The 26169-nt window shown below is 39.4% G+C and overlaps 1 protein-coding gene across 1 annotated transcript in view; it reads right to left on the bottom strand.

The window, feature by feature from the left end:
- Window positions 1-26169, bottom strand: part of LOC149540794 (U5 small nuclear ribonucleoprotein helicase) — a 316081-nt gene that overhangs the window by 157333 nt on the left and 132579 nt on the right. Inside the window, exons 17-21 of the mRNA XM_089801877.1 lie at window positions 1979-2053; window positions 1737-1868; window positions 1518-1583; window positions 732-797; window positions 498-620 (exon numbers count right to left, since the gene is read on the bottom strand). Of these exons, the coding sequence (XP_089658003.1) occupies window positions 498-620; window positions 732-797; window positions 1518-1583; window positions 1737-1868; window positions 1979-2053 (462 nt within the window). The remainder of the gene's footprint in view (window positions 1-497; window positions 621-731; window positions 798-1517; window positions 1584-1736; window positions 1869-1978; window positions 2054-26169) is intronic.

Genomic DNA, 26169 nt, shown 5'->3' with positions numbered 1-26169 from the left:
TGTGATGGTTAAGTTGTGTTGTTCTTGCCATCAAGGTTCAAAGCTCTTTGGGGATGAGGTCCCCCATTTGTGGCCTCACTGGTTCATAGGTCTAGGTCAAAGCATTTTACCCCTTTCTTTGTTTAAAAAAAATACTATTGCATGGTATATGCTTTATTACATGAGATTTAATTAATAGATAGATAGATAGATAGATATGAATCTAATAACATTATTTTCAACAACACTAAAATCCAAGAATCAAAATAAATAACAGGTAAACACCATAGAAAAGCTTTCCACAAAACAGAATCCTCCAACTAACCACACATAAATAGCATTAACAGCATGTTATTTATCTAGCCAATAATAGATAAATCCCTCTGTAATGGACCAGTTCCCCAAACATTCTACATAAAACAAAATAATCCCTCGATATAAACCATATCCACAAGCATTCTACTTGAAAAGAGAAAGATTCATCCATACTGGACAAAATCCATAAACATACAAATTACCTGACTCTCGATTGGCAACTGATTTGTAAGTAATCGCAAATAACGAGCTAATTTATCATGTGAAGTGATGATGATCCCTTCGCCACTTTTATCAAATTGTGGTCGTCCAGCACGACCAAAGATCTAGTGGATAGAAAAAAGAAGAAACCAACAAGTAAAATTTTCTTTGTTAAGTGTTTTTTACATAAATACTCCAAATATGATGACAATTCTTAAAATGTTTTAAGTCTCCACCTGCATAACGTCAAGTATATCAAGCTCTCGCCATCCTCCGGCCTTTGGATCATACAATTGTGTTCCCTGTTGCAACATAAAGGGCATACATAGAATTCAGCATTACTTGTAATATTTGGTTAAATATAACAAAACTTGTATTTAAAAATATATATTCCTGTAATAATGTTTTATTACATAGGACTATTATTCTGACGTAAAATTCCACCAAAAGCACTTATTTTATCTCAAAGGAACTTTTGTCGTCTTTATCCACACGTTCTAGTACATGAGCACACAAAATTCAATCACTAAACAATGGGAAATAATATCCTCCTTGCATGGTATTATTCCCAAAAAGCTATTAGCAGATATATCTTGCACCAAACTTCCAAAGAAGGATAAGTTAAATGACTTCTAAAATAATCACCTCAATAAATCATTTTCAACCAGAAAATTGCAATTCCATATTCATCTAGCAAAGAATTTCAAAAACTGAAAACAGCTGAAAAGAATATTGTTCATGGTAATCTGTGTTTTCTGGTTCTCTAAGTTTCTTATGTCCTATCTTTGTTGATTATCTTCTATATTGTTTAACATACAGATATATTGGCCAAACTTCTGAGTCAAGCAACAAAAGTTTTACAGTTTTAACGGCATGTCTAACAATTTTAACATCCAATTTGTTCTCTAAAACCCCATAACTTTAAACAAGAAGACAAATAGCCTTTTTGGTTATCAGCTATGGACAAGTCTTCTCAGCACTTCTATGTGCTGTTGTGAAACAAACAATCAATTACAACTCACCTTTATGACAACTGTATGAGCTGGCAGATTGACACCCCATGCTAAAGTTGCCGTACACACAAGGACCTGCAAGAAATTTCACCTCCTATCCTTTACTCATCTTAAGGAAGAACCTACATAATTTTCTTTTGAGTACTTAATAATATTACTCTATAGAAAACCTTAACAGCATAAAAATACTTACTTTTAACATCCCACAAGTGATAGGAATGAGCATACCTTTAGCAGTCCTTCAGAAAATAGACGTTCTGTAAGATTCCTGTCTGCACGCAGCATCCCAGCATGATGGATACCAAAACCAGATTGGAATAATTCACCGAGTTCCCTATTCTTTGATTTAAATACCTCTGTCTAACAAGAGAGAGGATTAATCCAATCACTATTATTGATTCATTCATTACCCTGTATCGTCAAGCCTGCAATACTGAAAACTAGAAATATATATGCATTCAATCCCATACCTTCCTAATACCATATTGAGGATGTGTCTCATTTGAAAAGTACCCAAGTTCATCACTCCTTTGCGCAATTTCCACCTATTACATAGTAAGATACTTTCACAAATTTATTTTCTTTTGTAATCAAATATGCATTGAAAACATTTTATCAGCACATGATAAAATAATTGCCAAATCTAGCCTCTGCTACACTAGATTTCAATAAATTATAGTTCTGTCGAATAAGAGTTTGAAATAAAAATGTACAAGACATCTAAGCAAGCATTTTCCTTATTCAACATTAATATATTTACGTTTTGTAACTTTGTTAGTTATTGTTTTAATCAAATAAAAAAGGTTCCACCTGCGCTTAATTTTATGAAGCTGTCTACCAGAGATTATAAAGTTTAAATATAAGCGAACAGATGCAAACTGTCTCATTATAAGATCATCACAATTTGGAATTCATCATTCCCATTAGTACTGCAACTGCAGGCACAATCATTTACTCCTTGAAATCCTCAGCCCCATTATATCAATCTTTATCGTTCAAATTCATTAGGCAGCAATACCGGAGATAATCTTTCTCCTATAACCAAAAGAAATGACGAGCAAAATTCCAATATACGGACTTAAATTTGCATAAGCCTTTAGCAATCTGCTAATATTTTTGTCATTTGATAGAAATTGCTCCCTTCTCTTGACAACAAACAACTACAGGCTTTTTCTCAAGTTTCACACAAGTGCAAAATTGTTCAATTAACTGTATAAGGAAGTCTTAAATCAAATACCCACCAGATCTTATATATGAGCTTGAGAGACAGAGCATCTCTTTAAAAGATGTCAGCAAGAAACATGAAAGATTCTGTTAATGGGTCATTATGCACAAGCAAACATCAAAGCACACGAGAACTGATTCCATGTATATGAAATAAGCTGAAATTATCTATCAATGCCATCATTTCCTCTGTCAACTGAGACTTCAACTTGATATTCCAATTTTCTAAAATTTGAACCATATGATTTCAACAATATATCTAACAAAGCCTAAGATTGATCTGAAATGTCTTTGGGTCAGGAATTTAATCAAGCTTGCATGGATGGGCATGGGCATGGATACGGCTATTTTTCAAGACCTCATATGGGTACAGTTGGAACAGTTATAAATAAAAGGCAAATAAAATGAAAACATAGAATTACCAGAAATCATGCAAGTTTAATGCGACAAATATTTAACTGGATGGTATGCATACACTCCAAGCTCTATGGAACACATGTCAAGCTCTCTTGAATTTATAAATTTGAAATTTGAAATTTGAAATTTCCATAAGGTGTGCGAACAGAGAAATTCAAAAAGAGAGCAATTATATAACCATATCTAATAGAAATAGGATAATTGAGGGTTCTTGAAAAGACTTTGAATTGCTCCCTGAGCAGACACGTGATATATAAGGAGGGAACTCTCACGAGGAAAATCATTATTGGCAAATAGTGATGATGAACTGTTATGGTGTGCCACTAAATCTTCGTAATACACTATCAAAATTGGCTATAAGATATAGAATAGGAGATGTTACTATACTTCTCTCAAAGACTTATGCTAGGCTCAAATGTTTTGCTCAATATGTGAGCATTTGCATGGTTGGCAATCCAAAATCAGACCCTCATAGGGATAATGTTACAGAAACTCAAGCTCGTAGAACCACACACTTCCCTTTGTGTAGAACCGGTGACTAGATAACGGACTACCCTCATTACAGTGATACTAATATACAAAAAACTTTGGATAAAAGGACCGCTACCAGATGACATCTCTGTTGGCAAGTTGGCTAATGTGAATGGTTAGATATTGTCATTAATGGCAACACTATAATCAGTTAAGGTCACTAATGATAAGGATAAAGTTTTGGTATGTTGCGATGAAGAAATTGTCTAAGTACAAACCGGGAAAACTGTCAGCAGTCGCACAGTTTAAGTCAACGAGCATCACTGAAGCAGACAAAAGGCCACAATTTCGGAATATGGTAGAATAGTGAGTGTAAATCATATGTTTGTGTTTGCTAATATTATACTGTCAGTTGGTATGAGTTTTGGGTAAATAACATGAAGACAGCCCATTATCATAGAACCAAAATTGATGGTAAGGAACGGAAAATTAGTCTAAAGAATTTAATTGTCTTGAAAATTCAAAAACTTAGTAATGTAGGGACGACGTCCTAGACATTTACCCTCACTTAGCAGATTGTGATAAAACAATTTAAACATTTTGCACATTTTGTTATTCAGGCCGACTAGACAGAGTTAAGCAAAAAGGTATATAAGGAAATCTTTTTGATATGCGAAGTAACATATAATTATGCTATGGTATGGTTATGTTATGCGAGCTTTGTTGATACTGGAATATGTATGTTTTGATGGTCAGAGCAGATCAGAGATTATATGCGCATGATCAGATGCGAGGAATACACAAGGGCTAATCAGATATTGAAGATATCAGTAGTCAGTTTTGGTACAGTATCTAAATCACTTGAATTGGTTACAAAAATTGTCTATTGTTGTATAAGCAGTGAACTCCTTTTGTAATATGACAGATTCCATTAGGCAGGATCACACTCTATAGGATTTGCTAACAGGGTTGAGGCCTCTAACAAGGACAGATGCACTAAATGTATGTAATAGACTCCTAACAGGGTCAAAACCCCTTACAAGGTATTTTCAATTAGTGCACCATTTTGTGGGTACCATCCCCACCGGAGTTTTTGCTCGGTCGAGATTTCCCCAGTTAACAAAATATGGTGTTATGAGTTTCTTTGTAGCATGTTGTTTATTGTTATTCAGCCTATTTGTTTATGCATGTCTATGGTTAATTATTGAAATCCAAAGTTGGGCAAAAATTGTTGGGATACTAATTCACAACCACCCCACCCCCCTCTCATTATTCTCTCTTTCTAACAAATTACCAATTGTTATCAAAGCTCAGTTACTCAGAGGAAGTCTAACAACTTGAGGGAGATCATAATGGATTTAGCAAATTTGCAAAAGAACTATTAAGCTGCATTTGAGGAATTAGATCAAACTAATGATGAAAAGGAAAGATTGAACATCAAGCTTAAGGATGCACAAGATTATATCAAGAAGTTGAAAGATCAGATTGATACATCAAGGGCTAAAAGGAAAGAGCTAGTTGATCAAATGAAGGATTCAGATTTGGTGACCAAATTGAAGAAGAATCAAACCCTCAAGCATGAACTTGAAGTCACATCGCTAAAGTTGATCAAGGTATCAGATGAGAACAAACCAGAAGCAGGTGTAAAAGATGAGATTACTAAATTAAACTCTCAGCTTGCCAAGGTGAAATCAGAACTTGATGATTCAAAGCTTAAGCGCAAAGAACTTGAGAAGTACACTATTTTGAAAGGTGAACTTTTTAGCAATTGGGAATGCTGAGAGGGGGGATGAATCAGTGTTCCACAAATTTTTGCCCAACTATGAATATTATTAACAATCTTTAAACTTGTATACATAATCAAACTAAAAAGTAAACATTAGCATAACACAATAAAACTTCTAACACCACTATTTATTAACTAGAGAAACACTAGCCAAGGGAAAACCCGATGGGGGTGGTACCTACAAAATGATCCACTAATCAAAAGTATCTTGTAAAGATTATTTACCCAGTTAGGAATCTATTATATCCATATAGCGTATATGTCCTTGTTAGAGGACTAGGCCTTGTTAGAAGCCTTGACCCTATTAGGATTAGTTGTTACCCTACAAAGTGCAAGATGAGCCCACTGTTCAAACATGCATATACAAATGCACAAAGCTTATCCATGAGATGTATACAAAAACCTTTTACCATGTTGATATCTTCTATATCTAATCAGTCTTTGTAGTTCTTCAAAATTGCACATACAACTACTCTGCTGTGTTCTGACATCAAATACGCATCTTTATCAATCATAGAGTGTCAAAATAAACATCATATCATTACAATACAATGTCATACTTTACATAAAAAAATTCCTTGCCTTTAAACCAAAACTCTTCATAAGTCAGCCTTGTGCTGCCTTGCACTTTACCAAATCTTCAAATAAAGTTTTGCCACGTGTGAATTAACATCTAGGATGTCCTCCCAAACTTGTTAAGCAATTATTTTGGTAAACCAAAATAGTTCCTTAACTAAAAACTCATTATATTGCCTTTTTCTCTGTTCTGTCTTGTTAACCTGTTACTAATAAATCTGTTATACCTCATACAAAACTTAATCTCTTTCAGCACTTTTGCACACGTTCCATAAACTGTCTATACTACCTTCCTTCAAGTGTGTGTATCCTCATGTGCTTGCTTAATCTCTTTCAGCATTTTTGCACACGTTTCATACACTGTCTATACTTCCTTCCTTCAAGTGTGTGTATCCTCATGTGCTTCCAACAAAGCTCGCCAAACAAAAGCATCTTCCTATTCACAGTATCCCTTCATCATATTCTAAGTATTATGTATTCAGACTTCACCAAAAGTTATGTCATCTAAAAGTAGATTATTTGTTGCCATAATTGACAACCCTAATACTTTACATCAGCCAAATTGCCAACAATCTTCCCCTTTGGCATTAATGGCAAAATGTGGGAAGATTTGGCTAAGTAAAAAAATTTAAAATTTGCAAAATTTGTGACCTTGTGAAAATTTGAAAATATGGATCATGTGTATTAGTATACCATCTTCTACATAAATACTATACTCCCCCTTAGACTATGCTCTAACTTATATCTCCCTTTACAATCTTTACTATGCATAATACTTAAAATCTTTCTTACCCATCACATCTCCCCCTTTGACATCAATAGCAAAGGTGAGTCAAAATCTATATACAAGTAAAAATTTTGATACCTTTTTCTTCTAAGCCTCAACCCTATTTCCCCCAGCTTTTCTAGTGCACCTTTTTCCCTGTTGTTCCCCCTGTCCTCCATCCTTGACTTTCACTCCCTTACCTCTCACACCATAGTTCTTTATGACATTCCTGGGCAGCCTTCTATCCACCCCATCCCACCTCCTTTCTACCACTTGTTCACCCCTTCTTTCATTTACGAGGCCATCAGATACATGAGATGTAGCAAAGCAGTGGATGAAGAGGAGTTCCAGGCTGAACTCTTCAAGTTTGGTGACTTGGTTCAGGGCCCCTATATCTCTATACTATTCAATAGAGTGGTATGCACTAGGTTCCCGACCTCTTGGTCTAGGCATCTAATTTACCCTATTCACAAGATCGGTCCTATCTCTGAACCTGAGAATTACAGAACCATTATGATTGGGCACATGTTTACTCTCAATGCTATGTTATCTAGCAAGCTTGATAGGAAAGGGTGTAGAGCTAGAGGACAGGCTGGTTTCCAGGCTGACTATCAAACCATGGATCATGTTTTCACTTTACGACCTATTATTGAGGATGCTAGACATAGATCGGCAAAAGTTTACTGCTGCTTCGTTGATTTTCACAAGGCTTTTGATTATGTTCCTAGGGTGGCTCTTTTTGAGAGGCTTCGGGTGATTGGGATTTCCAAGATGTTACAGCTATTGTGAGATTATACGGGACTGTGGTAAGTAGATTCAAGACCCCAGAGGGATTCTCAGTTCTGATCCATAGCATCATTAGGATCAAGCAGGATTGTCCTCTCTCCCCTACTTTGTTTGGTTTATATATTGATGAGTTTGAGGACTTCCTTTTGAAGTCATCGCTCCCTGGTGACAATTGTTACTTACACCAAGTTTTGATCTCCATTCTTCTTTTTGCAGATGATGTGGTTCTTCTTGCTTCTTCTCTAGTGAGTTTACAGAGGCTTCTTGATGGTTTGGCTTCCTTTTGTGATAAGCGACAGCTTGTGGTTACTCTGGGTAAGACTCGAGTTATGATCTTTTATTGTTTAAAGACTTCTCATCTTCACTTCTTTTTTCAGGGAAAGGAGATTGAGATCACTTCCTCTTTATGTATCTGGAGGCGAAGTTTTCTGGACCATGCTTCAGTATGAGACTGGCGATAGAGTCCAGGGTTAATAAGGGTATGGGTTCTCTTGCTATCCTCAAGAAACAGTGTTTCAGACACCACTTTCAGGATACCTCGTCCAAGTTATCCCTCTTGGACTCCCTTGTTCGGTCAACGGTTCTTTATGGCTTTGTGGTTTGGGGTCCGTCTCTCCTTAGTTTTGATTGAGCTTCAATCGAACGGGTTCAAACTCTGTTCTTAAGACACATCATTACATGCCATAGGTTCACTCCTCATAATATCATTCTTGCTGAGTTTGGTGCTCATCCCTTTAGTCTTGCGGCCATATTTGATCTGATTTGGTTCCTTCATCGTTTGCATAGCTTTGCAGACTTGGTTGGTGAACGTGATAAATACTCCTACTTGGCATATTGTTCTTTTGTTACTACTACGAGTTCTGATACTTGTTCTCATGCTCGTTGATGGTATGTACAGGCATCTTCTCTGCTGAGATCGATTGGGATTGATATTGACCGCATTCCTCCTTACCAATTCTCATTGAATGCTCTTGCTCATCTCCTCCCCTCATGATAGGTGTTAAATGAGCATGTTAGACTAGATATTTACAAACTGTACATTATCACTACCTAGACTAACTCGACTGGTGGCTTACATCCAAGGATGACCTTCTATGCGGAGCACTTTTTGGAGATTTGTGATGGGATTATTGTTCATCCTAGTTATCTTTCTCGACGGTGGCCTTATGCCCTACATATCTCCCTTGGGTCCTTCAAAGTTGGTTCTCACCGTCTTCTGGCTTAGACCGACCATCATATTGATAGTGGAGAGTGGATCTGTAAGCTATGTAGCTTAGCTAAGGTCGAGATGGAGACTCGCTTTATTTTTCATTGCCCTATCTATTACGAGATCAGAGGGAGATTTTACTGTCTGTTCCGGGATTGTTTTTCTCTTTCAAATTTCTTTGTTTATTATGACCAGCGGTGTCTCCCCTCTATCTTCAGGAGGCCACCCTACTCCGTGATAGTACTTTACAGTCACTAATTCCTCACTGGCATACATCTACTCAGCTCATTACTGCTTTTTTCACACCCTTATCTCCTTTACGTGGTGTGAAAAGGCCGTCTAATCTACCAGTTCTTTTGGTCATTCTAGGTTTGTCAGACCCCATACGGGATCCTTACATCAGCGGCACTCCTCTACAAGCTCATAGAGACAGATCGGAGCTCCTATCCATTCGCAGTCTTTGTCTTGGCCTCTCCCTACGCCTCTTTCTATCTCTCTTCTTCATCTTTGTTTTTGTTATAAGCTTTTCTTGGACACCGTTTGGTGTTCCTGTTGTAATCTTTCAGTCCCATAGACCTTTTGGTGGTCTTTTGTTGGACATTAATATTATTATCTTATCTTATCATATCTTATCTATCCTCAAGCTGATTTGTTTGCCAATACATTCATGCAATCTGAAAAGTTCTTCTTCAGATTTGCAAAATCAGTATCCCAAGAACTCCTTACTGCATTTGCTATGCTGGTGACTCCGCATAAGGCATAAGTTGCTACCTCTACTGCATTAAGATCTAAAGAAGCAAATTTGTCATAGGACTCCTTTGCTTCCAATAAGGTAACCAGTTGTTTCTCCACTACATCAATCTTTAATATCAGGAGCTCTGTCAGCAAGGAGAATCTTTTCAAGATTCTTTCTTTGTCATCCTCAATCAAGCTTAACTCGTCAAGAGTTTTACTTGCTCATTGCTCAAATGTCATGACCTTTACATCTGGTTTCTTCAACTCTTCACCCATCTTTCACCCATCTTTCCCAATTCATTCTCCATTTCTCTAATGGCCTTAGAAATATTCTGAGTATATTTATATGCTAAAGCACATTTCAAATACAAGTCCTACACCTCAGAAGTACATCTTCTCAATTCTTTTATGCAAACATCAAAAACTGTCTTGTAATTCCTTATATTTTCACATACTATGCTGAATAATTTAGCATCATGCTTTATCTGTACTTTGGTGTTTGCTGCTTCTTCAAGTACAGAGAAATGGTTGTCAAATTTTTCTATTATCTTCTCTGCCCTCTTCTCAATCTTTTTCTCAATTAGTTGTATCGGTACAGGTAAGGTACTTTGCAATCTTTCAACATTTAATTCAAGCACTCTTTGTGCATTCTTTCTCATTTGCCTGATTCCTCTGCTATCTTTCGAATAGAAAAAGTCCATAACTGAATATACTTTTGAATGTCCATGTTTCCAACAAACATATTTGTAACATCTTCTAGCAAACTTGAAATTAATGCTCCAAAAGGTGATTTTGAAGTACTACCTGAAGTCTTAACAGTTGCCTTAGGAGGTGTCTCAACACTATGATCTATGTTTCCTCGCTGATTTCTTCAGATTTATGTGTTGTAGCCCCAGTCCTCTAATCTGGTGCATGACTTTGCTCAATTATGGTCTCCTGCACATCCACTATCTCTTTCTTTTCCTGTTCCTGTTCTTTCTCTTTCTCTTCTCCCTTCTCTTTTTCTTTTTCCTCTTTCTGTTATTCACTTGTGCTTCTTGTCCTTGTCCTTGTGAACTAGTGTCAGCGCTCTCAGTGCTAGGTGCTGATATTGTCAAACTTGGATATGGCCAAATCAAAAATAGTCCCTTGGAAGTCTCCTCACTTTATTGAAACTCAATAGCCAGACATTGCAGATTGTGAGTAAATCAGTTGAAACCAAGGTATGGAAACTCAATTGTTAAATGTCTTATTTGCATTAATTTGGGACATAAACCTAGATTTTGTACATTCAATGGATTTGTGAATACAATCAGCACACCTAATGTCAGAAGAAACAATTATAGTGGAAGAAAAAAAGCAAATAATAACATGACACAATATGAAAGCATTGATAAAACATTTGTAAGAGAAATATTCCTAACACAAAGGTATGGAAAGTGTTTACCGCATAGGGTAAGAAGTTCAACACAAGTATAACACGATTCAATTCAAAACAGGTACTTTATTCATGTATGCACTTGCTCATTACAATGACTACAATGATCTCTGATTTACAATGATGATTCCAAAGTCCATCTCGGACATGTACATATACCTTTCCGAAGGGGTGACTCAAGCGTCACGCGCCCGTTCGGATACTACTCTACCCGTCAGCTACACTATACATTTTACCGACAACATCATCCCCCCCAAAAAGAAAGGTCGTCTCCGGACGACAATACAACAAAATTCATTAACAAAATTTTCTAACGAAATACATCAATGCATAAATACTAGACAGAGGGATGCATCCCTGGCGTAGTGGTTGTCCGCGTCCGCAACTCGTTCACCTCTGCCCTTAGCTTGTAGACCTGTTCTTTCCTAATCTTCAGCTCAGCTTCTGCTTCCAACTTGAGCTCTAGGGCTGACTGCATCATCTCTCCGACCTCTCCCAATTCCCTCTCCTTTTTTGATGCCATCTTTTCTTTTTATGTCGTCAACTGTTCATTTGCTACTACTAACTGTTCTTTTGCTGCTAACAGGGCTGTCATCTCGGATTGCTAGGCCACCCTCTCCGATTCCCAGGCTGCCTTCTCTGAAGCAAACCTGGTAGCTAACTCCTCCCGAGCTCTCTCAGCTGTTAGCTGGTCTTCCTGACTCCTCCGAAGGGTGTAATATATCTCCCTATGTAACCTTGCGATCTCCTAAATCAGTATCTCAATCCAGCCCTCCCTCACAGGTTCCCTTGTCATGGACCAATCCTGTCGCATCTCTGTGGTTTCCACATTGGGCCATCCCCTCTCCTGAAAACAAACAGTAAAGGCAGCTGGGAATCCCATCCTCATGAAGGATATGACTCCCTCCAGCTCCTTCCCTACTGACTCCAACGCCTGCATCTTTGCCGAATCTATAACCTGGCGAGCCCGAGATGCTAGAGCTGCGGCATCATCAAGAAAAATTGCCTCTGTCCTTGTTGCCTCCTGCACTAGTGGGTGTTTCTGTTGTGTACCCATAACCTTCTCTACTTCATCCGCCATGCGCTCAATAGAGCTACGCGTTACTCCCTCATTCTATGCCTGCACAACCTCCTGTAGTGGGTTCTCCCAAACTGCTTCCCGCGTGGGTGTCGGCAAGTATGTCACTCGAGGTGCTGGAGTTCAGTGGAACTTTGTACTCAGAAAAGCACTCACCCTTTGTGTCTAATCCTCTCTCTCGCTGTCCTGCTCAGGTGATGCCAACAGTGCCGTGTCTTCTACAACCACCGCATCAGATCCTGCTACATCCAGTAGGACACTTGATGCCCCCAACTCCTCACCTACGGGTACCTCCAACACCCCTGTCTCCGTGTCTATCTCCATCTCCCTGTCAGGTACAAAAGTCTCTCCTGTATCTGGTAGAGTCTCACGAGCCGGTTCCATCGATGCCACCAGGGCTACTATCTCCGTCGGTGCTGGATGTGACTCTGCTACAGCTCGTGTCTCTACGGTGGGATGCCTCGTAACTGAGACTGGTGTCATCACTATCGGCTGTCTGATCTGTCCAAACCCTGGGATACCGTGTATACCCACCGGAACCAAGTGTGTCGTAGTCGAAAGCACAGGCCGTGGAAATCTCTAGGGTGTAGCCGTGATTACTCCTACCTCTTCGTCATCTTCCTCTTCCCCCTCAGACTCGTTCTCCTCTGAAGATGTTTCCTCTCGGCCACTATCTGTGTCGCCACCATCCGGCCTTGGTCGCTTCTGCCCTATTGTTTTGGTGTCGAGAATATCCAAGTGCTTCCACTGCATTATAGGTGGTTCGCCAAGCGCGAGTGGTCCCGGTTTTGCCTCCAATGCATCATTCGGGATCATCTGCGTCGTCGCATCCAAAAACAAACCAATAGCATAATGTGGCATATAGAACGTTTTGTGCTGTAATGTCATAAACTCTGACATCCACTCAGCCAATAGTGCTGCCCAATCATAAACTTTGCCGTGTAAGATTTCGTTCATCATGGCTATTTGGGGAAAAGAGATATTTGAAGCACAGCTCGAACCTGTGAGACGGCTCTTAACTATGTCCATCAAACAACACCAATGCCCCTCCTGGATATTAGATTTCTTTAGTCCTCTGCCTTTGGATGTGTCTGAAAGAGCCTTCTGTTCTACCTGCGACAGGCCTCCGCACACAAGCTGTATCAACTTCATCTTCACCTCACGGCTTAACTTTTTCGGCTTGCTTTCTATTTTTCTCCCTCCCTGTGCATGACCGGGTATGCCAAATACCCGTGTAAAATCCACCGGTTTGAATGATACTATTAACTTGCAACCAAGATATTCAAATGTACTGCTTCTAGAGAACCTGTCATATGTTTCAATCATAATGCGCAAAAACCCTTCGTAGTCTCTAATGCAAAATACAGGCATTAGCACTACCCATTCAACCTATGCTCTTCGGATACTAGCCTTCACCTGGTGGTTGTTTGGGGTCTCCTGCCACCACTTCCGGCACTCTGCACCATTTAACCCTTCGAATGTGATACTCTATACTGTAGGAAGTTCTCTCGGCTGCTTCGTTTGCTTTGCTTTCTTTTTACTTGCACCTGCGCTATTGGACCCTGCATAAGTCCCTCATGCTACACGGATTCCGGATGGTAGTGTCTTCGCATTCTTGTTCATGTATTCGTCCAGTTTTCTCTTCCAAGCCTTCTTTCCAGCTGACTACATAACTGTCACACTTTTGTCATTTTGTGAATAAATGTCACACCGTTATCGCAGTTACTTCTCACAATTTTTGTCGTCTTCCGTACTGTACGGCTTCTATGGTACGGCTTGACTTCCTTCAATGTTTTTCCATCCTTATGATATCCATCCTTCTCATTTCCATCCGCTTCAAATCCTTTCTTATGTACGGTCCTTACTTGCAATATTATTTTCTCCAACCGTACGGCTTCTCCTCCTTCCTATCTGACTGCGGTTAGTTGTTGACTGCTGCTGTACGTGTGATCTTCGGTATGCTGAAGCCCTTCTTTGCATCGGCTCTATTTGAATTTTCATATGGTCACTTTCTTTCTTGGCACCGTACGGGTTTACTTTCACTGTCTTCCTTGTCATTACCGTACGGATTTACTTTCACTGTTCTCCTATTCCGTACGGGTTAAGGACTTTCTTAAAGCAAGAACCACAGGCTGTACGGTCATGCAACTTCTATTCAATTCCTCCAAAGTCCGTACATAGTCTTGCTCAGGCTGTACGGTCTTAATTTCTACCTACTGTGATGCTCTCAATAGGGTCGTACGGACTGAGAGGCTCTGACTTCGTTCCTCCTTCCCTTTGCTCTACGTCTCAATATGTTTTTGTATTTATTTCATGGGGGCCGTACGGTCAAGATGGAAGGCCGTACGGTATAGATCTTCAGATTCTATGCTTTTATCATTTTTTTTTTAAAATTTAATGAAGGGGGCCGTACGTTCAAGAGAGGGCCGTATGGTCATAATAGAAGGCCGTACAGTCTTAGTTTGGCTGTACAGTCATGAGAAACTCCCCCCTTACAACTCCAATCAACTCTCCTGTTTGTCAACCTTCTGCACCCCCACTCCGGGCTCGGGTTACAAATTCATAAACTCACTTATTATTGCTTTCTCCTTAGTCTTATTTTGTTCTGTTTCCCTCAAAAGTTCCATACGGCTATCTAAGAGGACCGTACGGCCATATAAAATGCTTTACTTTTCTTTCTCGGGTCGTACAGCCTTTTTCTTCAGAGATCTACTTAATTATTTTATTTTGTTTCTTCATATTTTTCATTTCTTCTATGGTATATCTATATAAATTTGATTAAAGATCATATTCTATTTATCATATATCACTTCTTTTACTCTTTTATCATATAACTCGACTTCTTTTACTCCTTATCTATCTCTATGATGAATATACTTCCGATAACAATTCGAATTATATATGTTTTTCTTGCTTTCCCTTATCAACTACATATTTCTCATTTCATTTTCTTTTCACTTTTATCATAATTATTTTTTTTTTATTTTTTTTTTTTTTTTTTTATTATTAATAAATTTTTTCAACTGTACTTCAAAATATACACCTCCTACATATATACACTATTTACAGACATTTTTTTTTTCTGGGTTCAGCTGTTTGTCCGCGGAGGATCCCTCCTTTCCCTTTATATTTTCAACTTTGATCCATTTACGGCATCTAGTATCTCTTTTCCATCTAGTGTCCACAGTTTAATTGCTTTGTTATATCCAACTTCCCGTATCTTGTACGGTCCAACCCATTTAACTTTAAATTTTGCAGGCCTTATTTCATTTCGTCCATTATACTTCAGTACTAACTGACCGGGTTTAAAGTTGTTCAATTTTAGGTGCTTGTCATGCCACACCTTCCTCCTTGTTTGTGTAACTTCGATGACCCACTGCGCCTACAACCGCTGCTCATCGAGTTTGTTCAGATTGTATAGTCTCTCCCGTAAGCTCTCCATGTCGCCTAGTTTATTCTCAATCGCTATCCTTAAGCTTGGTACCATGAATTCTGTTGGCACCACTACCTCCTGTCCATACATTAGTTGGAACGGGGTATGTCCTGTAGTTACTTTATATGAGGTACGGTACGCCCATAAAGCAGATGGTAACTTCTCTTCCCAGTCTTCCCCCTCAACTGCACAGGATTTGTAAATCACTCCCACCAGAATCTTGTTTGTTGCTTCTACCTGTCTGTTAGCCCTCGGATAGTACGAGCTCGACAATGAATGGTAAATTTTGAAATCAATAGTGAGAACTCTGATAACGTGGTTAAGAAAATGTCCCCCACGATCACTCGTCAACTGGAGTGGGATCCCGTACCTTGTAATAATTTGTTCATATAAAAATTTTGCTGTGCTGACTGCAGAATTGTCTGGTAACGCGCGTGCTTCCACCCATTTAGTTAAGTACTCCGTCACTACTACGATGTATCGGCACCTTGTTTTACTTACCTTCAACGGTCCAATAAAATCCAGTCCCCACCTCTCAAACAGTTCCTGTGCATGCGAGGGGTTCAAAGGCATAAAATCTCTCTTCAATGGTTTTCCAGCACGTTGGCATGTATCAAATGCAACGACCCCACTCCCTGGCGTCATTGTATACAGTCGGCCACCATAGTCCTGCCAAAAGTATTTTCCACGCAATAGTATCTGGCCCCATGTGTCCTCCTGTCGGGCCTTCATGTGCTTCCGTCAGTACTTTCGAGATTTCCTCCTTAAGAACACACCGTCTGAGAATCTGATCCGGTCCCATTTTATACAACAGCCTGTTTATTAACTGAAATGTTTGGCTTTTGAGCACCAATTTTTGTCTTTCGTTTGGTGACATGTTGCTTGAAAATTGACCCGTCGATAGCTATACTCCAATGCTTGTATACCAGGTTGGCGATACTGTCACATGAAAAAGTTGCGCATCCGGAAAATCATCATTAACTCCTTCAGGGGGCTCCCCTGATTTTATTCTTGATAGGTGATCTGCACTCACATGACTCTTCCCTGGCCGTACCACAATCTTAAATGTGAACTCCTGTAATAATAACAACCATCGGCTTATTGACCAAGTAGAGTAATGCCTGATGATCTACATAGAACACGAATGGAGTAGCCAACAAGTAGTGTCTAAACTTCTATACTGCATATACCATCCCCAACGCCTCTCGCTCCGTGGTACTGTAATTTCTCTCTGCCTTTGACAACAATCTGCTTGCAAAGTACACTAGATGGTCCAACCCATGGTCGCCAGTCTGCGACAGTGTTGCTCTGATGGCATAATTTGAGGCATCTACATAGACATGAAATTCTTTTTCCCAATTCAGATAGGCCAAAATCGGAGCCGTAGCCAACCTTGTCTTCAATTCGTCAAAGGCTTCGTTCTGCTCAGCCTCCCATTTATAAGGTTCACCCTTGCAGGTAAGTTTGTCCAGTGGATAAGAAAATTTTGCATAGTTTTTGATAAATCTTCGATAATAACCGATGTGCCCCAAAAACGACTTCACTTCCGACACATCCACCGAGGGTGGCATCTCTAAGATCACACGGACCTTGTCTGGATCCGTCTTCGGTCCTTCTTTACAAACTATATGCCCAAGCAGCTTCCCCTACGGCACCATGAACCTGCACTTCTTCGGGTTCAATGCTAATCTTGCTCACCTGCACCTCTCCATACACTCTCCTAATGCCGTTGTGTTTGTCTTCTGTGCTAAAAATTGACCAATCATCTAAAAATGCCTTAAAATTTCCAACAGAGATCTTATCAAATATATACAAGATAATCCTTTGGAAAGTCGCCGGAGCATTACATAATCCGAACGGCATCCTGTTATATGCATATACTCCATCCTCGACAATGAATGTCGTTTTTAATTTATCCTCCTCAGCAATGGATATCTGATTATACCCCGAGAATCCGTCCATGAACGAATAAATTTCATGCCCCGCTACTTCCTCCAAAACGCTATCTGTAAACGGTATCGAAAACGGGTCTTTAATTGTCACGGCATTCAAACATCGAAAATCCACACATTTTTATCTGTGTCGTATCCTTTTTCAAGGATATCACGATCGGTGATACCCACTCACTTGTCTGCACTTTAAAGATGATACCCACCTCTAGCATCCTGTCAATCTCTTCCGTGACCCGCGCTGCATAGTTTGTGTTCATTCGGTACGATCTCTTCCGTACTGGTACTGCGCCTTCGATTAATAGTATCCGATGGACACAGTTCTAGTGGTACTCCTTTCAATTCCTTATACGTCCAAGCAAAAACATCCTTGTATTCCATAAATATTCTGAATGCTGCTGCCTTTAATATTGGGTTCCAATCGTCTCCTACAAGAATGTTCTTCGGATTTTCCTCATCACCCAAGTTCATTGCTTTCACTGTCGGCTCTTCATATTTTATTGGTTTATCTTTACTGAACGTATGGGCAGGTGTTTCATCCACCTGCACTTCCCCCTCCTTCAATTCACTGTACTCCTTTGGAAACTCCTGGCCTTCTTTTCCCTCCTCGACACTCAAAATATTGCAGCTCGAAAAGACCTCATAGTCTTCCATTTGCCAATGCAGCAGTCCATTCACGGAGTCTAAGTCGTCAGCAGTTGAGCCTCCTTCTAGTCTCAATACCCCTTCATCATCTAGTTCCATCCTTCTTTTCCTTTCGTCGTCACTCTCGCCATCACCTTCTGAGTCCGACAACGCGGCTTCTTCTCCTACCATCTGTGTATGCAAATCGATTATAAATCTCCTACCTCCCTTCTCCATTGACAAGGTGTTTCTTTTCCAATCATGCTTTACCTTAGCCTGCACCAACACCCCCGTCCTAGGATGGCGTCATACCCTCTTCTCTTTAATGGAATGACTACAAAATCCAGCAAAAATGATTGTGTCCCAATTGTTACCGATTGCGCCATCAGAGTGCCCAAGGGTTTTATCCCATGTTGATCTGCTGTAAATAACTGAAAGGTGGGTGGCCATAGTGTTGGTTGTCCAAGTTTTTTCCAGATATCTTCCGGCATCACATTCACTCCCGATCCTCCATCTACTATTGTATCTGTTAACACCGTACCCAGAATGCCCATCTCCACTACTGCTGGGTGTCTACCTATTGTCAATGCTAGTAACATCGGATCTGTTGCTGTCGCCAGGTTTGTTTCCTTGCTATTCTTTGTTTCCTACTGGCCATCTTGTGCTTCTTCCATTGCTCTCGGGAATGGTGTCATATTTATAATGGCCGTATGCAGCTGTGGCATGGTAATAAGAAGATCACTTAATTTAACTGGCACCTCCATTTGCATTATCGGTTTCACCATACTTTGTTCTGCCAAGTTTCTTTTCGGAGTTACAGTAGTGTCTTTTATTTGTGACTTCTCTGCTATCATCTGCTTTTCTATCTCCGCTCAAGCTTTCTGTAACCTCTCCTTTTCTTCTTCCGCATTCAGATATTTTGCCTTCCTCGCCTGCTCCCCTGTGATTGCCAGCACGTTCTCGTTACTTGTTTCAATACTTAATAAATTTACACTTTGTTTAGGACATTTCGAATCTTCATGGTCCCCTAGACCACACCATCTGCACAGTAGCTGGGGTGCCTCTTTCAGTCCCTCGCAAAGTGACCCCAAAGATTACATGCCCGGCACTGTATCATTGGCCTTCCACTTGCATCATATTGTATTCTACTTCGGCCTCCATTGTTGTTGTTATTGCTTCCGCCCCTTTCGCGTCTATTGTTATTTCTATATCCACCTGAAGTTGCATCATTGCCCGCGTTATTGCTATTGTTCGACGCTTCCTGTGTGAGTAACACCTGTTGGTGTCCTTTTGCTTTCAAGTTAAACGGGCACTCTTTCAAGGAATGCCCCGCCACCTCGCAGATGTCACAAAACTGCTTCTTCGGGCATGAACCCTTCGTATGTTCGTCCTCCTTGCAATCTGTACACCATAGTTCTCCTTTTACTGTATCTGGATTCTTTTTCAAATTTTTGAATTCTTTCATCATCCGTAGCATGTTTTTCTGTAGCGCTTTCACCTTCTTGTTTGATTCCTCATCACTACTACTACTCTCCGAGGATGAATCATCTGAATCAAAGGACTTTTGCTTTTTCTTCTTACTCGTCTTCTATTCACTTTCCAAATCCATAGCGCGAGTATACGCATCGGTGTATGATGCCGATGGTACAATCTTCATTTTCTTTTTAAGAGCCGGCCGTAGCCCCTCCATGAACCACCATTTTTTCAACCCATCCACTGGTTGACTCTCCATCTTTCCGATCAATTCCTTCAGTCGCCTGGCATAAGTTCAGACTGTCTCATTCTTTCCTTGTTTGGTGCTGTAGATTTCTGCCACTATTTCATTATCATCTCGGAGTAATCTGAATTCTGCGATAAATTCCTTTTTAACATTTTCCCATGTATTAAGTTTCTGAGGACTAGTGTCAAAAAACCAATCTATCGCCACACCCCGTAGGGTTGCTGGAAATTGTCTTACCCAATCATCCTCATCCGTCACGCCATTTGTCGTCCATATGGTTTCACACGTTTTACAATGTCTGATAGGGTCTGCTGAACCATCACCATGAAACTTGGGTAACTTTTCTTTAGGGCCAGCCATTGTTACTTGTCTTTGATTCTGAGGTACTTGTGTACCCGCGCTGTTTTGGACTCTCGCGCTATTCTGTGCTCCCGCGCTGTTCTGGACTCCCGCGTTGTTCTGTGCTCCCGCGCTGTTTTGGACTTCGGCACTGTTCTGTGCTCCCGCGTTGTTCTGGACTTTCGCGCTGTTCTGGACAACAGTCTTGTTCCCAACAACCGTGTTGTCTAGTGACAAGTCTTCAAGTGATGTACTATTCTCCGTTGTATCCGTTCGTCCGGTGTATCATGAACGAAGAGATCCCTCCACGTTCGTGCTCCCTCGGCACTCCGAGCCGTGCGAGTTGCTTCCCTTCCGTTCAAACACTCTCCCCTCGGCGTATACAGGTTAAGGAATTCTTCCCTTGTTTCCTCCACCAAATTCAAGCGTTGTCGAGTTTCTTCCAGCAATTCCTCGGCACTCCTCAGCCTACTGGGTGAGTGCACTCCCTCCGTCTGTGCCTCTTCACCCCTTTGATGCCCCTCGGCAATCTGCTGAAGTCTCTATCTGCGTTCTTCTTGCTGTGTTAAAATTAAAATTTCTTTTGTTGTACTTAGTTCATTCTTATCTTTCACCTTATTCCGATCTTTGTTTGGCAAATTCGACATCAATCTTCATATCATTCCTTCGTTCCAGTTTCGTCTGACAATGGCGCCAAATGTTTACCGCATAGGGTAAGAAGTTCAACACAAGTATAACACGATTCAATTCAGAACAGGTACTTTATTCATGTATGCACTTTCTGATTACAATGATCTTTGATTTACAATGATGATTCCAAAGTCCATCTTGGACGTGTACATATACCTTCCCGAAGGGGTGAATCAAGCGTCATGCGCCCGTTCGGATACTACTCTACCCCTCGGCTACACTATACATTTTACCGACAACAGAAAGAAAGGGAACAGGTATGCACAAAGAACATAATGGATGCAGTAGGGGAAGGACTTCTACCTAAATAGGCTGTCATAGTTATAGAGGAAGTACTTTACTAGAGAATTATTTGAACCTAAAATCAATAAGTTAAGGTATGCAAAGTTAACGACAGGTATGTAAGGCATCATGAATCCTCTATCTCAATTTGCAGATATTAATTCAATCATTGTTGTCGGTAAATTATATATTGTAGCCGACGGGTAGAATAGTATCCGAACGGGTGCGTGATGGTTGAGTCACCCCTTCGAGAAAGTATATGTACACCGTCCAGAAGGGACTTTGGAATCAAAATTGTAATAATGATAATTTGTAATTAGATTATAAGCAGTGAAGTGCATATTGCATATATGAATAATGTATCAATTCTGTGTCATTCCTGACTATACTACATGCAATAAGTACCCTTGTACTTTACACGGTAAACATTTGGCATCATTGCCAGTCGAACCTGGAACAAAGGAAGTGTGATGAAGATTAATGCCTAATTTGCTTAATAAGGATAGAAATAAGATAAAAGATAAGGATGAAATACGCATAGCACAAGAAGCTCTAATTTTAGCACAACAGGTAGAGCGCAGACAGAAGCTTCAACAAATTGCCGACAAGCACCAAGGGGGTGAAGGGGCACAGACGGAGGGAGTGCATTCACCTAGCAAACGGAGGAGTGCAGAGGAATTGCTAGAAGAGACTTGTCAGCGACTAAATTTGGTGGAAGAGACAAGGGAGGAGTTCCTTAACTTGTATACGCCGAGGGTAGAAAATCTGAACGGAAGGGAAGCAACTCGCACGACTCAAAGTGTCGATACACCCGATGAATGGATACAAGCAAAGAAACAAACAACTTCACTTGAGGAAGGTCTTTTCTCACCAGGTAACACGGTTGTTGGAAGTAGGACAGTTGAACTGAAGCAACGCGGTTGTGCAGAACAATGCGGGCGTGCAGAACAATGCGAGCGTACAGAACAACGCAGGAGCGCAGAACAGCGCGGGTGCTCAGAATAGCGCCAGTACACAGCAGGTACCCCAGAATCAGAAGAAAGTAGTAATGGCAGGACCAAAGGAGAAGTTGTCGAAGTCTAATGGAGATAGGACAGCAGATCCAATCAGACACTGCAAGACGTGTGAAACAATATGGACAGCAAATGGTGTAACAGATGAAGATGATTGGGTCCGGCAATTTCTAGCAACCCTATGGGGCATAGCAATTGATTGGTTTGAAGACACATATCCTCAGAAGCTAACTAAATGTCAGAAGTTAGAAAGTAGTTCATAGCAAAGTTCTGATTGCTAAGAGACGACAATAAAATTGTAGCAAAGATATACAGCACAAAGTAAGGAAAGAACGAAATGATCTGTGCCTATGCAAGACGGCTGAAAGAGTTGGTGGGTAAGATGGAGAGCCAACCAGCTGACGGATTGACAAAACGATGGTTTGTAGAGGGGCTATGGCTGGCTTTGAAGAAGAAAATGAAGATTGTACCTCTAGCATCATACATAGATGCGTATAATAGGGTGATGGCTCTAGAAAGCGAACAGAAAACAAGTAAGAAGAAGCACAAATCATCAGATTCAGACGATTCATCGTCCAAAAGTAGCAGCAACGATGAAGAATCAAGCAAGAAAGTTCGAGCATTACAGAAGGATATGCTACTGTATGCGTGAATATGCGGCCTATGCTAACACACACACTTCAACATGGTCTTTATTTGCGGATTCATCCCAGAATGAACATTGGATTGTTCATTCGAAAATCAGCCGGCAAGGCGACCTGTTGCCTTCTATCTAAAGGGAATTGCTTGTTAGATATCCTCAGATTTGAGGTGTTAAGCAACCAGACCCTCTAAGAACGAAGGATTTAAGAAATGAAATTAATCTATATGATTGTGCAGATTAATCTAGAATGAAAAATGCATTCTAATCTAGGAACAAATGAAACAAAACTAGATTAAACTATGCATATTAAGCTAAATGAATTTAAACTAAGAATGCAAGATGTATGCAAGAATGTGAGCAAATGTGAGCAAATGTGAGTATGAATTTCAACAACAATTCAATGCAAATTCTAATTCATCCTCCTTCAAAATGAAGGGATGAGGGTCTCTTAAATAGACTTTCCTGGAATCCATCAACGATTGAGATCGATTTCAATCAATGGTCAAGATTAAAGGTGAAGTTCGGTCATAAAGGAAGATTCCCAAATTAAAGGGAGTTAACTAATTTAATACGAGTAGAATAAGGAGTTAACTGATTTAATTCCTTTTTGATCAATAGTGAACTGGAAATTTCCCTTTTGAATTGAAGAGAGATTTTGGTGAGATATTTAATTTAATAAAATGAGATATACTCTCATAATTACCTTTTCTATTTAATTAAATACCTTTAATTAATTAGAGACACTTTTCTTATTTAATTAAATAACTTCATTTAATTAATTAGGAATGGCTTCTCATTTAATTAAATAACTTTGTTTAATTAATTAGAAGTAAGTTTTCCAATTAATTAAATAATTCCGTTTAATTAATTAAAATAGGCACAAGGCCAATAGTGGCATGTTGTGATGGTTAAGTTGTTGTGTTGTTATCCTTGCCATCAAGGTTCAAATCTCATGGGGATGAGGTCCCTCGTTTGTGGCCTCACTGGTTCATAGCTCCAGGTCAAAGCGTTTACCCCTTAAAAAAAAATAATAATAAATAAATAAAAATTAAAAAAATTAAAATTAAAATTAAAATAGGCACATTTATTAAATTAAATAAATTTAATTTCATAGTACATTAGCCTTAAGATATAATTTAATTTAATTAAAATATAAATACTTAGTAATTAAATTAAATATTAACCAATAGGTTTAATGTGACTAATATGAGTAAATTACTAAATACTATAGAAATTAAACAATAAGCATGATGAATGCAGATTAGGGTTTTCTGCATCTGACAATTAAGTCAGGTAGCCAGTAGCATAAGAATTTGCCTAATGGAATAGGACTTTAGGATTGATCAAAAATAAACCAGAATTGGTTGAGATGGCAATGAGCCAATTTTGGGGTATTACAGCTACGAATGATGAAAGAATTTAAAATTTTGAAAAAGTATACGGACTGGGAGGACTACCGTACGGACTGGAAAGACTGTCATACGGCTCACACAGAAAAGGGAACATTTGAAACATTGTAAGACGACCACCATACAAACACAGAAGAAGGGTGATAAGAGAGGTTCTTTAAAAAACAAATCAAAATAGTTCATAATGAATAACATATGGTGCCGACGGGAAAGACATAAATAGGTAGTGAAGAAAACGTAAGCGGTTGGCAGAAAGAGTATGGGATAGGAAAAATATCACAAAAATGGTGCGTTCCATGGAGTGACAGAGAGTCCTCCTCATAACTGCAACCAGCGAGTGTTGTTGGTTTACATAATATATTAGATGAACTTGATCTTTCATTTACAAATCTGCAAATTCAATAGACGATTTAACTGAATCATGGGGCTCCCTTCTGCATAGACATCCCCACGGTGCACACATCCTATGCCAATGTAGAATGGACCTTTTGCTCCATCTAAACAGATTTTGAGTCAAAGGAAAGTCAATGTACCACCACAGAAGGAATATACCTTGGGCATCAAGGGTTAAAGGAAGTGCATAATATAGGGAGTGAATCACATAAAAAATTGTGAGTAATACAAAGTTCAAAGAAATCAAATATTATATGGTAAATGAAAAAAAAAAGGTACATCTTTTGATTTGGAGTCTATCAAAGACGACGACCCCATTGCCCCTCTAATATCAGTGTTAATACATTATGATTCTCACAAACTTGTAGGGGGACTAAGATAAGCATTATAGTTTATATAGATGGTGGATCGTAAACAAATTTCGAACCCAAGAAAAGATAAAAGAATCTAATTAATTGAATATCGAGAGGTTTGAGGCTGGAAAGTGCATTTATTACATGCAAAAATCCTTGTGTCATACCCATATTCAATTAGAATTTTACCAAAATGATTTGCAGGGAAACATGTACTTTGGTTTGATTATTATGTCTCAGGATCAATCAGAGATAATACAAGGAAGATGAGTAATACTACAAATGAGATACATTTATTTTAATGTAAATTGTGGGATGAGTAATACCCAAAGGTTGGAATTTGGAATATATAAGAACAAAAGATGAATTATGTCTCAATAAAAATGACTACATACTCCCGTACAACAAATTGGGCTACCATAAAATGGACAGTCAAGAAATCTCACAGAAGATACAGTAAAAGGTACCCAGGCTGCATGGTAGAAGCAAATTGCACGTGTGGGTAATCTGTAATGTCCCCATTTTAGCAGTTGACCAAGTGTGTGTGCGTTAGCCTTGTTCTACATGGTCCCGAGGGCTTACGAAAGGTTTAATGAGATCCTGGAGTGTTTTGGCCTAGTCATTTCCAGTTTGGGCCAAAACGAAGTTGATTTACTCAATTTTAGGCATACTTACTATTTTTAGTAAGTCGGCAGGACACAGTGCAGGTCAATTTTGGTGATTGGATTTGATACTCCTCGGTGAGAGCTTTCCGATGAGCTATCACTCGCATTATTCGGAGTCCGATTGCTAATACATTTTAATGCCTGAAGTTTTATTAAAGTAACATCTAATTTAATTGTAAAATATTAAAGTGTTACTTTAATATTTATTTTATGGGGATGTGTACCCAAGGGAGACATAAGGGGTATTTTAATATATCTTTTATATATTCCACATCTTTTATCCCACATTGCCCATACGAGTTGAGCGGACCCTTGGAAATAGAATAAAAGGAAGCATTTGTGGCTTCATTAGACAGGTTGAATATGAGAAGAAATTGGTGTGTGAGTTGCAGCTCCGTTCTTGGCATTTGAGGACGTTTATCCTCTCTTGTAACATTCTAGACGTCATTCCCTTGGGGTTTGGCCTTTGGAATTCTTTGTTATCGGCTTCATTATCAGGCAATTTAGTTGCATTTCCAGCTACAGGCAGATTTGGTATTTTGCTCATATCTTCTTCACTACTTGTCTGACGCTTATGCCGCTTTGAGGAAATGATATTACGAAGGTAGTGGACTGATTGAAGGACAAAGTACTGTAGCAGCACTATTCATGCGGCACTGTAGCAGCAAGTGCGAAAGCATGGGCT

Source organism: Cupressus sempervirens, chromosome 9, assembly GCF_028749045.1.
Source record: "Cupressus sempervirens isolate cs-2001-9-10 chromosome 9, ASM2874904v1, whole genome shotgun sequence".
In the NCBI taxonomy this organism is placed as follows: Eukaryota; Viridiplantae; Streptophyta; class Pinopsida; order Cupressales; family Cupressaceae; genus Cupressus; species Cupressus sempervirens.
This window is presented reverse-complemented; position numbering and strand designations above follow the sequence as displayed.